This window comes from Felis catus, chromosome F2 (assembly GCF_018350175.1).
Source record: "Felis catus isolate Fca126 chromosome F2, F.catus_Fca126_mat1.0, whole genome shotgun sequence".
NCBI classification, from domain to species: Eukaryota; Metazoa; Chordata; class Mammalia; order Carnivora; family Felidae; genus Felis; species Felis catus.
In genome coordinates this window covers 18914749-18930106 of record NC_058385.1, presented here as the reverse complement: position 1 = coordinate 18930106, position 15358 = coordinate 18914749, and the positions used below count along the sequence as shown (strand labels likewise).

At 37.4% G+C, this 15358-nt stretch overlaps 1 protein-coding gene across 1 annotated transcript in view; it reads right to left on the bottom strand.

Annotated features, from left to right (window-relative positions):
* The window catches only part of CF2H8orf34 (chromosome F2 C8orf34 homolog), a 405526-nt gene that overhangs the window by 309113 nt on the left and 81055 nt on the right, over positions 1-15358 (bottom strand). The window contains 1 exon segment of the mRNA XM_019822764.3: positions 2344-2475. Within this exon segment, the coding sequence (XP_019678323.2) occupies positions 2344-2475 (132 nt within the window).

The window sequence follows — 15358 nt, the reverse complement described above, 5'->3', positions numbered from 1 at the left end:
ACTATCTTCTGATAAAACAGAAGACTGAACACATCTAGCTTCACTTCCCCCAAATTCTTACTAAAATTAGATTAAAGATTTTTTTGTCAAATAATTAGTTGAACAAGAAGAGAAGACATTATTAGACAAGAGATAGCAAATCTTTTTTGGAAGATGCAAAGCAAACTGAGGAGTGGTAACTGGATTCAGCAAAGTAGAGAATACTGAAATCTAATGCCAAGGAGAGATGCCCAAAAAGGTGAACATTTCATAACAGTTAACACTAAAGCATCAATCAAGGAAGACAAATGCCAAGGTAATAGGATATAAAAACTTGTTTTTCAGATTGGAAGGATCCATTAAATGTCCAGAACAATTCGAGACATCAATTCAATTCAATTCAAGGCAAAATTTTATAACAGGGGCAATAAAGAAAGATCTGAAAAGCTTTCGGAGACAGAAATAGCAAATCAAACTCTCATCAGACTTCTCAATAGCCACTCTTGCCCTAGAAGACACAGGAGAAATTCCTTCATATTTCCAACTGAAAATTACTTCTTAGAGTTTGTGAGGATTCAAACCATTTATCTTCCAATCATTTTTTCAGAAAGTTCGTAGTAGAGATTCTCTAACAAAATGGATAAATAAACCCCAAAGTGGAAAGACTTAGGATTCAGGAAATAGGTGACCCTCCCTAAGAGAAAGGAAAAGAGAATCTTCAGGATAGCAGAGAAGGATGGTCTCAGAAGACAGTTGAGAAAAAGGCTCAAAACCAAGAAGCCAAAATTTGAGCAAGAGGACACAGGGCTGTAAAAGAGAGGTCTCTACTTTTTTTTATGGAATAAAATATAAAATATAAAATATAATAAGATCAAAGTTAGGATTACTTGATGAATTTGATCATACTGAGTATTCAGTACTTTAAGGCAAGGCTTGAGGAAGGATTAGTGAGGAATACACAGAAAACAAAGCAAATACAAAAATAAAACAATTACTAGTTCTAGAAAGAAATTAATAGTTGGACATCTATGTCTCTGTTGGAATAAAGACTAATTAATATACCCATAATAATATCGATGTGGAGTATATATTCAACATTTGAAATATCTGCATGTTTGTATTCGGGGGATGAGGTGGGCCTGAGGTCTGAAGTCACAAAATCTTACAAGGAGGTCAAAAGCTGATGCCTCAAATTTAAAAAGTAAAAGGGAACTGTGCAAGTGACTTGTATGTTTTGATATGTAAACTTGTGTAGCTCTGAAACATCTGAAAGAATTCAAAGTGGCTCCATGTTAGAGGCCTGTAATACTACTTTTCAAACCATGTATATTTTCGTTTTGATTAAAATAAAATGAAATAATTTTTAAAATATTTATATGGTAATGCTACAGCAAAGGTAATCTCAGACTTCTGAAATACTTTTCCTACTACCTTTTAAAAAAGTAATCTGAAATATTTACTATACTAAAAATATACTGACCCTCTGACCCAGTCATCTTATTATGTCTGGTAAATTATCATGAAGAAATGAGAACACCTATACTTATATATGTATGTACAAGGTTGTTTATCAGAAATTGCAAGATATTCATTTATTTCAGTGAAGAGTTTGTGGTGGCACAACTCTGTAAACAATCTAACTGTCCTTCCACAGGGGAATAAATAAATTATGGCACATTCACAGCATGCTACGGCATGTATTCATTAAAAAGCATAACTTAGATCTAAGTTTAACATGAAAATACATCCACAGTATATTCTAAAATAATAAAAACAAATTGCTCAAGAATGTGTATAGTCTAAAACCAGTTTTATAAAGCAAATCAACTCACCCATATTTTATACGCTAGTCTGTACAAAGAAAAGGATATAAAAGATGCAAACTATTTCAAAGGGTATGAAAATATATAAATTATTTTTGAGGAAGTAGAATCTGAGGGGACTAACAGAAGAAAGAAGGATTAACATTTAAAATTTTACTAAGTTTTTTTAATATAAAACTCCTTTATTTCCCTCTACTCTAAAAGATTTAATTTGTTTTTATAGACTATTAAATATAGGGTTACTGTTGCTTTGAATGTGATATAATGCTGTAACAGGCAAGGAAGCTGCTCCAAGCAGCTAACATTTTTAAAAGAATATTATACTCAAAAAGCTCTAAACCAATTAAACATGCTTGAGAATATGAGTGAATAGATATATATAAATAAAGCTCAATGTTACCACTAAAACGAACATGACATTCATTAGGATTAACAGCCAGAATTATCAGATAAAAAGTTAGGCTTCAACTCTTACCTTTTCTTCATTTTGTTAGTAACACATACTTACATTAAGTAACATTTGAATGACAAAATTCCTTACATGATTTGGATTCTGCTGACGGTGGGGAAATATTAGACACAGCGAGGTCACTTTTTGACTTTTTAGGCTTCTTTGCATTTAATTGCCAAGGCTTATCATAGCTTCTGAAATCCCTTCTTGTTCCTTTATGTTCTGTTAAAACAAATGAAATATATATTCGTGTCTGTATACATACACTCAATAATAAGTGTTTTCAAGTTTGATCAAAAACTAAACCATGAAGTAATTAGATATACCTCGCAAAACTTATAGGTCATCTCACATCAAAACTAATGCAAATATTCAAAAATATTTGTTTAAATTTTAGTTTTGAATTTGATATGATTCAATTTGTATATTGATATGATTAAGATCATGCTAAACTTTGAAAGGCTTCTGGAAACACTCTTTGAGACATAGATTACCAATACTTAAAATAACATTCTTTAAATGGGTATTATGGAATAAAGCATTGTATTCTAAAGTAAATAAAAACAACTAAATATTTAAGTAAGTTTTACTCATCTGATTTTACCCTATCCATTATTCACTAAGATACATTAAACCACCAACAGTCACCCACATTTCTTCTCTAGCATCAGTCATTTTTTCCACTTCTCTATTCAAGAAAGTAATTCAGCCAATTTTGTTGAAAGTCACAGCTCCCCTTCAAAGGTGGTCCAAGTCATACCCAATTCCCAAATTAAATGATATTTCCAAGAGTTCACACTTTTTGACATCTTTGCAAAGCATTTCATCTTTTTAGACATACCTATCTTTACGGAATGTTTTTTTTTTTTCCTATTCTCAGGGCACGACATTCTCCTCATCTCCATATCCCCTATGTCACTACTCCTACTCTGTCTCATTCACTGCTTCTCCATCTTCTTTCATCTATGTGATCTTCCTTAGAGTTTAGAGTTTCCTTCTACTCTCTTGTTTAAATATATAAGTTGTCAAATCATCTTAGCTTTATGAATGACTCATCAATATTTCTCTAGCCACCCACTTGTAAATACCAACTAGACATCATGAAACATTATATGGATTCCTCAAATTTATATTTTAAGGTTTTACTAAACTAGTTGTTACCTAATTTTTCCACCTCCAATATGCCATTGAATACCAAAAGAAGCAAAGACATTTTAAAACTCTAGGAACAGAAATACTGGTCTGTGGTCTGTCAGAACACAGATGTATTTCCACAGATATGAATAAGACAAAAGAAAATCAGAAGGAAATTGGAAGATTTCTAGGCATCCATGATACTTCCCCTTACATCTATTTCTGTCATTCAATGAGAATTTGTCTTTCTGTGTACATCCTAGGACCATATCTTCTTTTTTTTTAATATTTATTTAGAGAGCATGAGATGGGGAGGAGCAGAGAGGGAGGGAGAGAGAAAATCCCAAGCAGGCTCCATGCTGAGAAGGAGCTGAAGCTGGGCTCAATCTCACAAATGGTGAGATCATGACCTGAGCCGAAATCAAGAGTCAGACACTTAACCGACTGAGCCACTTAGGCACCGTGGAATGTAATATCTTCTAATACAATATGGCTAAAGGAAAAAGGATCCTGGTCATAAAATACATAATTTTATGATACAAAGAAAAAGGTTAAAAAGAACAAAGGAGGAATGGCACATTAGATTTTGTGGCTTTTTTACTTTTCCACTACAGACAAGGAGAAAAATCCACATTAACATAAATAATCTAATAATGATGCTATTCTTATTTCGTCAGTTGAAAAACAAGATGAAACATAAAGTTACTCATGAGTGTAGCAGAGACCCATAGAATTCAACTGATAATGGAAATTTTAGTAGCAGTCATGATTTGTTCTGTCACTCTAAAATTTTTGAAAAGAAGTAGGGGGACCCGAAGTTCCCTCGTCCCTCAAACAACAGCAGTATTGAAGCCAGAAGACTTGGAATTCTAGGAATCCGTGCTACAGAGTGACAGAAACATCTCCAGAGACTCATGAGGACAACTTGGCAGGCCACAGGTGTGTGATTGTCAATTGGGAGAGACAAAATGGGCAGAGTAGGCATGGAGCGGAGGGATCCCCTTCCGTGGGGAGACAAAAGGAAGAGAAAGAGAGGCTTGGAAGTATAGGATTGTATTTGGACAAAAGAAAAACCATGAACTGAGGAATAGACAAAATGGAGAAAGAACCAATTTCTAACTCATCCCAGGGTTTGGGGCTTTCTCCAGACTGGGGCCTGCTGCCCTGTACACCCACCTGGGAAGGAGGGGAGCCAGCCCGGAGCTTGGTAGTGAGCTCAGAGGCACACTGGGAGAGAGCAGTCCCCTACCCTGAGTGTTGTGAGAAGAAGGTATAGAGACATTCCAAGGACAAAAGACCCTGCAGGCACCAGCCAGTCAGAGATTCTTTGTTGGCTGGCTGGTAGAGTGGCACTACCCCAGAACCAGGGTGGGCAGAATATGACCCTTTAAGACATCAGGGTTTGAATCCCAGCCAAGCACTTGGGTGGCACGGGAGACTGTGGAGTGGGACAAACTGGCCCGCTCACACCCGCGCGGCACTGTGAGGGCAGCCTGAACAGAGTGGTTTGGGACACCCGGTCTGGGGAGAAGAGACTCGGATGTCTCCATTTTTCTACCCATCCCCAACAAGGTGGGGCTTCAGGGAATGGAAAACGGGCCCACAGTAGATGTGGCACCCACTAATACCAAACCACATCCCTCAGTGCCTGATAACTGCATGTCTAACAGAGCAAGATTGACACTGACCGAACCAGAAGGCCCCTCCTCCAGACCAGGGCAGCCACCAGTTCCAAGACACCATCAGATATTGGTCCAGTGGTTTTGCATTTTCTTAATTGATTCTTGGTCAATTCTTATTTTATATATATATATATATTTTCTTCCTTTTCTTCCTCTTATTTCTTCCCTTCTCTATTCTGGTTGTTGCTTGTTTAAGTAGACATTTTTAATCTATTCTTTTTGCATCTCTTCTGTGTTTCTTCTTTATTTTCCTCTCTCTCTCTCTCTCTCTCTCTCTCTCTCTCTCTCTGGATTAAGCTGTATAGTTTCTCTGATTCTCTGCCTGATCATTTATCCTTTTTTTTCCTTCCCCTGTCATTTCTTTCTTTCTATGGGATAAGGCTTCTTCCACCACCATCCCCCTTTTCAAAATTTTTTCCAGAGTTACTTCAATGAACAAATCAAATCACACCTGGTAGAAGGTCTAAACCACCACTATGACTGGGGAGATAAAGCAACCAGAGTCACAACAACAGACAGCATACAACACACTCCAAAAACACCTCCTGAAGGGCCAGGCCTTGGAGAGGGTATGACACCTTTTTAATGCTCACAGTAGTACTCACAGGTGCAGGACACATAACAAGCTATTAAAACATATAAGAGACAGAAAACTCACCAAAATGACAAAATGGAAGAATTCTCCTCAAAAGAAATTCCAGGAAGAAATGACAGCTAGAGAATTGTTCAAAACAGATATAAATAATATATCTGATCAAGAATTTAGAATAATAGCCATAAGATTAATAGCTGGGCTTGAAAAAAGCATAGAAGATAGCAGAGAATCTATTGCTGCAGAGATTAAGGAACTATGAAATAGTCACAACAAATTAAGAAATGTTGTAAATGAGGTGCAAAATAAATGATGCAGTGGCAGCAAGGATGGAGGAAGCAGAAGGGAGAGTAAGTGAAATAGAAGATAAAATTATGGAAAAATGATGAAGCCAAGAAAAAGATAAGAAAATACTAGACCACAAAGGGAGAATTAGAGAACTAAGTGATTCAATGAAATGTAATAATATCTGTATCATAGGAGTTCCAGAAGAAGAAGAAGAAGAAGAGAGAGAAAGGGCAGAAGGTTTGAAATGAACTAATTGAACAAATTACAGCTGAAAACTTCCCCAATCTAGGAAAGGAACCAGACATCCAAACCCAGGAGGCACAGAGAACTCCCTTCAGATTTAACAAGAATAGGTCTTCACCATGGCATATCATAGTGAACCTGGAAAAATACAAAGATAAAGAGAATTCTGAAATCTGCTAGGGACAAACAGGACTTAACCTACACGGGTAGACACATAAGGGTAGTAGAAGACCTGTCCAATGAAACTTGTCAGGCCAAAAGGGAATGGCAGGAAATACTCAATGTACTGAATAGGAAAAATATGCACCAAAAATCCTTTATCCAGCAAGGCTCTCACTCAGAATAGAAGGAGAGATAAAGGCCTTCCCAGACAAACAAAAACTGAAGGAGTTCATGACCACTAAACCAGCCCTGCAAGAGATCCTAAGGGGGACTCTGTGAGTGGATTCTGAAAAGACTACAAAGGGCCAGTGACATCACCACAAGCATAAAACCTACAGATAACACAATGACACTAAATCCATATTTATCAATAACTCTGAATGCAAATGGGCTAAATGCCCCAATCAAAAGACACAGGGTATCAGAATGGATAAAAACAAAACAAAACAAAACAAGATCCATCTATATGCTGTCTACAAGAGACTCATTTTAGACCTGAGGACACCTTCAGACTGAAAGTGAGGGGATGGAAAACCATCTATCATGCTACTAGGAGTCAAAAGAAAGCTGGAGTAGCCATACTTTTTTCAGACAAACTAGATTTTAAACTAAAGGCTGCAATGAGAGATGAAGAAGGGTATTATATCATAATTATGGGGTCTATCAATCAAAAAGAGCTAACAATTGTAAATGTTTATGCCCCCAACTTGAACAAACCCAAATCAATTAATTACAAATATAAGCAGTCCTACTGATAAGAATACAGTAATTGCAGGGGACATTAATACTCCACTTACAACATTGGACAGATCATCTAGGCATAAAATCAATAAATAAACAAGGGCCCTGAATGATACACTGGACCAGATGGACTTGACAGATATATTCAGAGCTTCTCATCCAAAAACAGCAGAATACACATTCTTCTCGAGTGCAGATGGAACATTCTCCAAGAAATCACATACTGGGTCACAAAACAGCCTTCAATAAATACAAAAGAATTGAGATCATACCATGCATATTTTCAAATCACAATGCTATGAAATGTGAACTCAACCACAAGAAAAATTTTGGAAAACCTCCAAATGTATGAAAGTTAAAGGACATCTTACTAAAAAGAATGAATGGGTCAACCAAGAAATTAAAGAAGAAATTAAAAATATATATGGAAACAAATGAAAATGAAAACATGACAGTCCAAGCCCTTTGAGATGCAGCAAAGGCAGTCCTAAGAGGAAAATACATTATTATCCAGGCCTATCTTAAGAAACAAGAAAAATCCCAAATACAAAATTTAACCACATACCTAAAGGAACTAGAAGCAGAACAGCAAAGAAACCCCAAAGCCAACAGAAGATAAATAATAAAGATTAGAGCAGAAATAAACAATATTGAATTCAAAAACAAAACAAAACAAACAAAACAGATCAATGAATCTAAGAGTTTGTTTTTTGAAAAAATAAACAAGGGTGCTAAACCCCTTGCCAACCTTCTCAAAGAGAAAAGAAAGAGAACCCAAATAGATAAAATCACCAATGGAAAGAGGAGAGATCACAATCAATACCACAGAAATACAATTATTAGAGAATACTATGAAAAATTATATGTCAACAAACTGGACAACCTGGAAGAAACGGACAAATTCCTAGACACCCACACAATACGAAAACTCAAGCGGGAAGAAATAGAAAATTTGAATAGACCCATAACCAGAGAAGCAACTGAATCAGTTATCAAAAATCTCCCAACAAATAAGAGTCCAGGGCCAGATGGCTTACCAGGGAGTTCTACCAGACATTTAAAGCAGAGTTAATAGGGGCGCCTGGGTGGCTTGGTCGGTTGGGCGTCCGACTTCGGCTCAGGTCATGATCTCACGGTCCATGAGTTCGAGCCCCGCGTCAGGCTCTGTGCTGACCGCTCAGAGCCTGGAGCCTGTTTCAGATTCTGTGTCTCCCTCTCTCTCTGCCCCTCCCCTGTTCATGCTCTGTCTCTCTCTGTCTCAAAAATAAATAAGCGTTAAAAAAAAATTAAAAAAAATAAAGCAGAGTTAATACCTATCCTTCTCAAGCTGTTCCAACAAGATAGAAATGGAAGGAAAGCTTCCAAACTCATTCTTTTTTTTATGTTTATTTATTTTTGAGAGAGAGACAGAGAGACAGCAGGGAAGAGGCAGAAAGAGAGGGAGACACAGAATCAGAAGCAGGCTCCAGGCTCTAAGCTATTAGCACAGAGCCCAAAGCAGAGCTTGACCTCAGACCATGAGATCATGACCTGAGTTGAAGTCAGGTGCTTAACCAACTGAGCCACCCAGGCACCCCCAGACTCACTCTATGAAGCCAGCATTCCCTTGATTCCCAAACCAGAGACCTCACTAAAAAGGAGAATACAGACCAATATCCCTGATGAACATGGACGCAAAAATTCTCAACAAGATACTAGCAAATTGAATTCAACAGTATATTAAAAGAATTATTCACCATGATCAAATGGGATTCATTCCCGGGCTGCAGGGTTGGTTCAACATTCACAAATCAATCAATTGGATACACAACATTAATAGAAGGATAAGAACCATATGATCCTGTCAATAGATAAAAACAAAGCATTTGACAAAATACAGCATCCTTCTTTAATAAAAACCCTCAAGAAAGTTGGGATAGAAGGAACATACCTCAACATCATAAAAGCCATATATGAAAAGCCCACAGCTAATATCATCCTCAATGGGGAAAAACTGAGAGCTTGCCCCCTGAGATCAGGAACACGACAGGGATGTCCACTCTCACCACTGTTGTGTAACATAGTGTTGGAAATCCTAGCATCAGCAATCAGACAACAAAATGAAATGAAAGGCATCCAAATAGGCAAAGAAAAAGTTAAACTTTCACTTTTTCACAGACAACATGATACTCTACATGGAAAACCTGAAAGACTCCACGAAAAAGCTGCTAGAACTGATACATGAATTCAGCAAAGTCTCAGGATACAAAATTAATGTACAGAAATCAGTTGCATCTCTACACACCAATAATGAAGCAACAGAAAGAGAAATCAAGAAATTGATCCTATTTACAACTGCACTAAGAACCATAAAATGCCTAGGAATAAACCTAACCAAAGATGTAAAAGATATGTATGCTGAAAACTATAAAAAACTTATGAAAGAAATTAAAGAAGACACAAAGAAATGGAAAAATATTCCATGCTCAGGGATTTAAAGAACAAATATTGTTAAAATGTCAATACTATCCAAAGCAATTTACACTTTCAATGCAATCCCAATCAAAATGGCACCAGCATTCTTCTCAAAGCCAGAACAAACAATCCTAAAATCTGTATGGAACCACAAAAGACCCTGAATAGTCAAAATAATGTTGAAAAAAGAGAACCAAAGCAGGAGGCATAATAATCTCAGACTTTAGCCCCTACTACAAAGCTGTAATCATCAAGACAGTATGGTATTGGCACAGAAAGACACATAGACCAATGGAATAAGATAGAGAACCTAGAATTGGACCCACAAATGTATGGCCAACTAATCTTTGACAAAGCAGGAAAGAGTATTCAATGGAACAATCACAGTCTCTTTAGCAAATGGTGCTGGGAGAACTGGACAGCAACATGAAAAAGAATGAAACTGGACCACTTTCTTACACTATACACAAAAATAAATTCAAAATGGATGAAAGAGCTAAATGTGAGATGGGAAACTGTCAAAACCCTAGAGGAGAACACAGGCAACAACCTCTTTGACCTCAGCCACAGCAACTTCTTACTCGACACATCTCCAAAGGCAAGGGAAATAAAAGCAAAAATAAACTATTGGGACCTCACCAAGATAAAAAGTGTCTGCACAGCGAAGGAAACAATCAGCAAAACTAAAAGGCAACTGACAGAATGGGAGAAGATATTTGCAAATGACATATCAGATAAAGGGTTAGTATCCAAAATCTATAGAGATCTTACCAAACTCCACACCTGAAAAACAAAGAATCCAGTGAAGACATGGGCAGAAGACATAAATAGACACTTTTCCAAAGAAGACATCCAGATGAACAACAGACACATGAAAAGATGCTCAACATCACTCATCATCAGGGAAATACAAATCAAAACCACACTGAGATACCACCTCACACTGGTCAAGAGTGGCTAAAATTGACAACTCAGGAAACCACATATGTTGGCAAGGATGTGGAGCAAAGGAAGCCTCTTGCACTGTTGGTAGGAATACAAACTGGTGCAGCTGCTCTGGAAAACAGTGTGGAGGTTCCTCAAAAAATTAAAAATACAATTACCCTATGACCCAGCAATAGCATTACTAGGAATTTATCCAAAGGGTACAGGAGTACCTCTTCATAGGGGCACACGTACCCCAATGTTTACAGCAGCGCTGTCAACAATAGCCAAATTATGGAAAGAGCCCAAATGTCCATCAACTAATGAAAGGATAAAAGAGATATCGTGTATATATACAATGGAATACTACTTGTCAATGAGAAAGAATGAAACCCTGCCATTTGCAACAATGTGGATGGAACTAGAGGGAATTATGCTAATTGAAGTAAGTCAGTCAGAGAAAGACAGATCTCATATATTTTCATTCATATGTGGAACTTGAGAAACTTAACAGAAGATGATGGGGGAAGGGGAAAAAACAGTTTCAAACAGAGAGGGAGGCAAGCCATAAGAAACTCTTAAATACAGAGAACAAACTTTGAGGGGGGCGGGGAGTGGGGGAGAGGGGAAAATGGGTGATGGGCACTGAGGTGGGCACTTGCTAGGATGAGCACTGGGTGTTTATGTAAACAATGAATCACGGGAATCTACTCCTGAAGCCAAGAGCACAGTGTATACACTGTATATTAGCTAACTTGATAATAAATTATACTTTAAAAAAATAAATAAAATCCAGAATTGTGATACCTCCAAAAAATAAATCTTAGAAAAGATTTACTATGAAAAACCTTAAAATTTTAGAATGTGATTAATTTGCCTTTTCAATAAAAATAAAAGAAAATGGATTGTATGAAACAAAAAGAAACGTGAGAGGCAATAGGTTAACCAACCAACCTACAATAAAATATAACTTCAGACAGAAATGGATAAAGAAGATAAGGAAATTCTGACAATAAACCAAAATGCAATAACACGATTTAAATTTGTTTTCAAAGCCAGAAAGAGAAAACTGATACTGCAGAAAATGGACTCAGTGACACAGAGAGCACACTTTGACAAATTTCCCTAGAAGTCGGTCAAAAAAAAAGGCAAATATAATGTGAAATGAAATGGGAGGAATGAAGAACAGTAAAGCAAACTCAATTTACACATAGTTGATTTTCCTGAAGAAAAAATAAAAAACAAATATAACAGAAGCAATATCTAAGTACACAAGAGGAAAATAGTTTTAGGCTGAAGACCTAGATTTGCTGATTGAAAAGATTCACTGAATATAAGATAAAAAAAATTTTTTTTAAGTATTATCTTATTTTTTTTTCAACGTTTATTTATTTTTAGGACAGAGAGAGACAGAGCCTGAACGGGGGAGGGGCAGAGAAAGAGGGAGACACAGAATCGGAAACAGGCCCCAGGCTCCGAGCCATCAGCCCAGAGCCCGACGCGGGGCTCGAACTCCCGGACCGCGAGATCGTGACCTGGCTGAAGTCGGACACTTAACCGACTGCGCCACCCAGGCGCCCCTAAGATAAAAATTTTTAACAAGATAATCATCTAGATATAGACCCAGGAAAACTTGTCAATATAACAGAAAAAAAAAACCATAACTATTTAAGAAAAATAATTAGAATATCGAAAAAGAAATAAAAATAAGGCAGGTTTCAAGTTTCTCCTCAACAATGCTAGATGACAGAGTTTTAGATGATGCTGTGTCCCACATTGCTAGATATAAAGGCAATAAAAGGACAACTTCAGATATTTTCAAAAGGTATTATATACCACTATACCTTGAATATTAACAAATTTTCTTGCTAATTAGAAGATGCACCAGAAGAAAACAATTCAAAACTGTAGTCAAGATGTAAACTGGCATTACTTATTGTCACCTAAATTATAACGTCACCACTTATATTCATATCCAAGAATTATCCTATGCTTTACTTCTCCCTCCTGTCATACTCTTTCTCTCTAAAATTTTTCCTTTTCACCTTCTGGGGCATACATTCCATGGTAAACAAACATTTCTCTATCCTCATGTCTGAAGAGACACCTCACTCTTTCTACAAGAGTGCTCCCTCCTCTGCAGCTTCCTGGAATGGAAGGCTCGTTGTCCCATGTGGTACCCACCAAAGATTGGGTTCTCCTGGCCCAACAATGTTAAGTGGGAAGTCCCTTCTCTTTTGCAGTATATGCTGCCTGCTTACGCTATTCAGCACTCTTCATTGTTACCATCTTTCTGCTCCTGATTACTCCACAGCCCGACTTAAGACCTTGGCACAGTCTCCCTTAACTTTTCAACAACTTGAATGAAACTCTGGCTTCATCTTCTTAATCCTCAGATAAATCATGCATGAAGTCTCATACTTCCTTGTCCTCCCTAACTCTAAAAAGCTTCACTTCCCTAATAATTAAGACACCCCAAAACTAAAGCTACCAACAGGACATTCTCATCATCGGGACTCATTCCACCTGTTTTTTTTTTATCTCAACTATCACAATCCCCTGTCCTTCTACATCTCTCATATTTTCACTGCACCTACACTGCATCAGCCTTCCAAAAGGTCTGATCTGCTTTTTTTGTCTAATTGTTTTCCTATCTTTGCTCACTACCTTCTCATACTAGACCTTGTGCTTCGATCACTTGCATAAATTGCTCCCAAACGTCCTCAATTGCTGTGCTAAACTGTTATTTTGCCCTCCGCCCTTGCCGTACCACAACCACAATTCTCAATCAGTCCCTCCAACTATCTGCCCTGTTTGCTTCCCACTACTTCTGGGCACTGTTGGAGAAATAGCACAACCGTGCTAATGGTTTCTATGTTTAACTCATGTCTTCAACTTCAGAGAAGCCCCAGAACTGCCTCATAGTCTTTTTTTTTTCCTTTTGTCAATTCTTGTTTTCTTCTCCTTGGTGACTTTTCACAATTGGCATCATTCACTCTAATCTCCCCTACCCAATACCTAATCCTGTTGTCCTCAGCAAACAATCTCACTTCTTTTTTTTTTAGTTTTTTAAATTATTATATATTTTTTTAAATTTACATCCAAGTTAGTTAGCATATAGTGCAACAATGATTTTAGAAGTAGATTCCTTAATGCCCCTTACCCATTTAGCCCATCCCCCCTCCCAAAACCCCTCCAGTAACCCTGTTTGTTCTCCATATTTAAGAGTCTTGTATGTTTTGTCCCCCTCCCTGTTCTTATATTATTTTTGCTTCCCTTCCCTTATGTTCATCTGTTTTGTATCTTAAAGTCCTCATATGAGTGAAGTCATATGATATTTGTCTTTCCCTGACTAATTTCGCTTACCATAATATCCTCTAGTTCCATCCATGTAGTTCCAAATGGAAAGATTTCATTCTTTTTGATTGCTAATACTCCCATCAAACAATCTCACTTCTTAATAAAAAGACAAAATTTTAGGCATCAGACGTAATCCCACACTTGCTTCCCCCAGTCCATCTCCTACTTTACCTACAAATTTGACCACAATTTCTTCCACTGCTTATCATAACTTGCATCATACTGAATGCCACTCTGTGAGTCCTGCCTTGACCTGTCCCCAGAGTTTTAGACTCATATCTAACTGCTTGCTGGAAATACCTACTAAAATGCCCCATGGGAAACTCAAAGTGATCAACAGGAAGTGGACTTAATATTGTCCTTCATAAATTTACTCCTGTGTTCCCATCTTGCTTTGTGAAATATGCATGTATGATATTACCCAAGTCAGTAAATTGGGGGTTATAAAAATCTCCTCCCCTCCTTCACCCTCTCCAAGCAGTACTTGTGCTGGTCAGAGTTCTAAGATGACTCCCATTATTTTTGCCCCTGACATTATGCCCTATATAATTCCCTCCTCTTAAGTGTAGTAGATAGGACCTCTGACTTGCTTCAAACCAACAGAATATGGTAAAGATGATAGGATGTCAATGCTATGATTATGCTATATTATATATGCTCAGTAGACTTGAATAAGAGAAAGTCCCTTGCTGATTTTAAGGAAGTCAGCTTCCATGATGTGAAAGCCACATGGCAAAGAACTTATCTAGGAGTTGAGAGCAACCCGGGCTAAAATCCAGCAAGAAAACGGAAACCTCAGTCATACAGCCACAAGTAAATTAATGCTGCCAACAGTCTGAATGAATTTGGAAGCCAGATCTTTCTTATTCCAACCTCCAGATGAGAATGCAACCAGGCCAATATCTTAATTTCCAGCCTTGTGAGGTGAGACAGAGGATCTAGTTGCTCCAGGTATGGACTTCTGATCCACGGAAAGTATGAGATCCTAAATGTGTGATGATTAAAACCGCAGAGTTTAACATACTACTATCTCTCCAGATACTACAATTTATAAATGTGGGCTCATACGACCTCACTGGGCTCGTAAGTTTCATATAGTCTGCCTTTACATGATGAGTGCCAACTTTGCACCTACAAACCAAAGTTCATGCCTATATACCCATGCTACTTAAAATCTAAACCCAAGAAAGTGAGGCCAGGAAAAAGCAAGGATTCTCTTTTATATGCCAAAAGTTCATATCCTAGTTTCCTATATAATGCAGATACTTCTGTATGGATAACTGATACCAGAGAGCTCTACATTTTTCAGAGGATACCCTATTCCCTACCCACTTGAGTGTGGCTTTGAAACATGGTCTCAAGAAGGTACCAGTATGAGAATATAGCCAAAGAAGACCAAAATCCTTTCATGGGATCTCATAGAGCATGAAAAGGATGAGAGAAGTGAAGAAGATGTCATTCCAGGAAAACATGTGGAGTCATATCAAACAGATTTCCATGGGAATTAGGCAAGGAGTTGCCTACT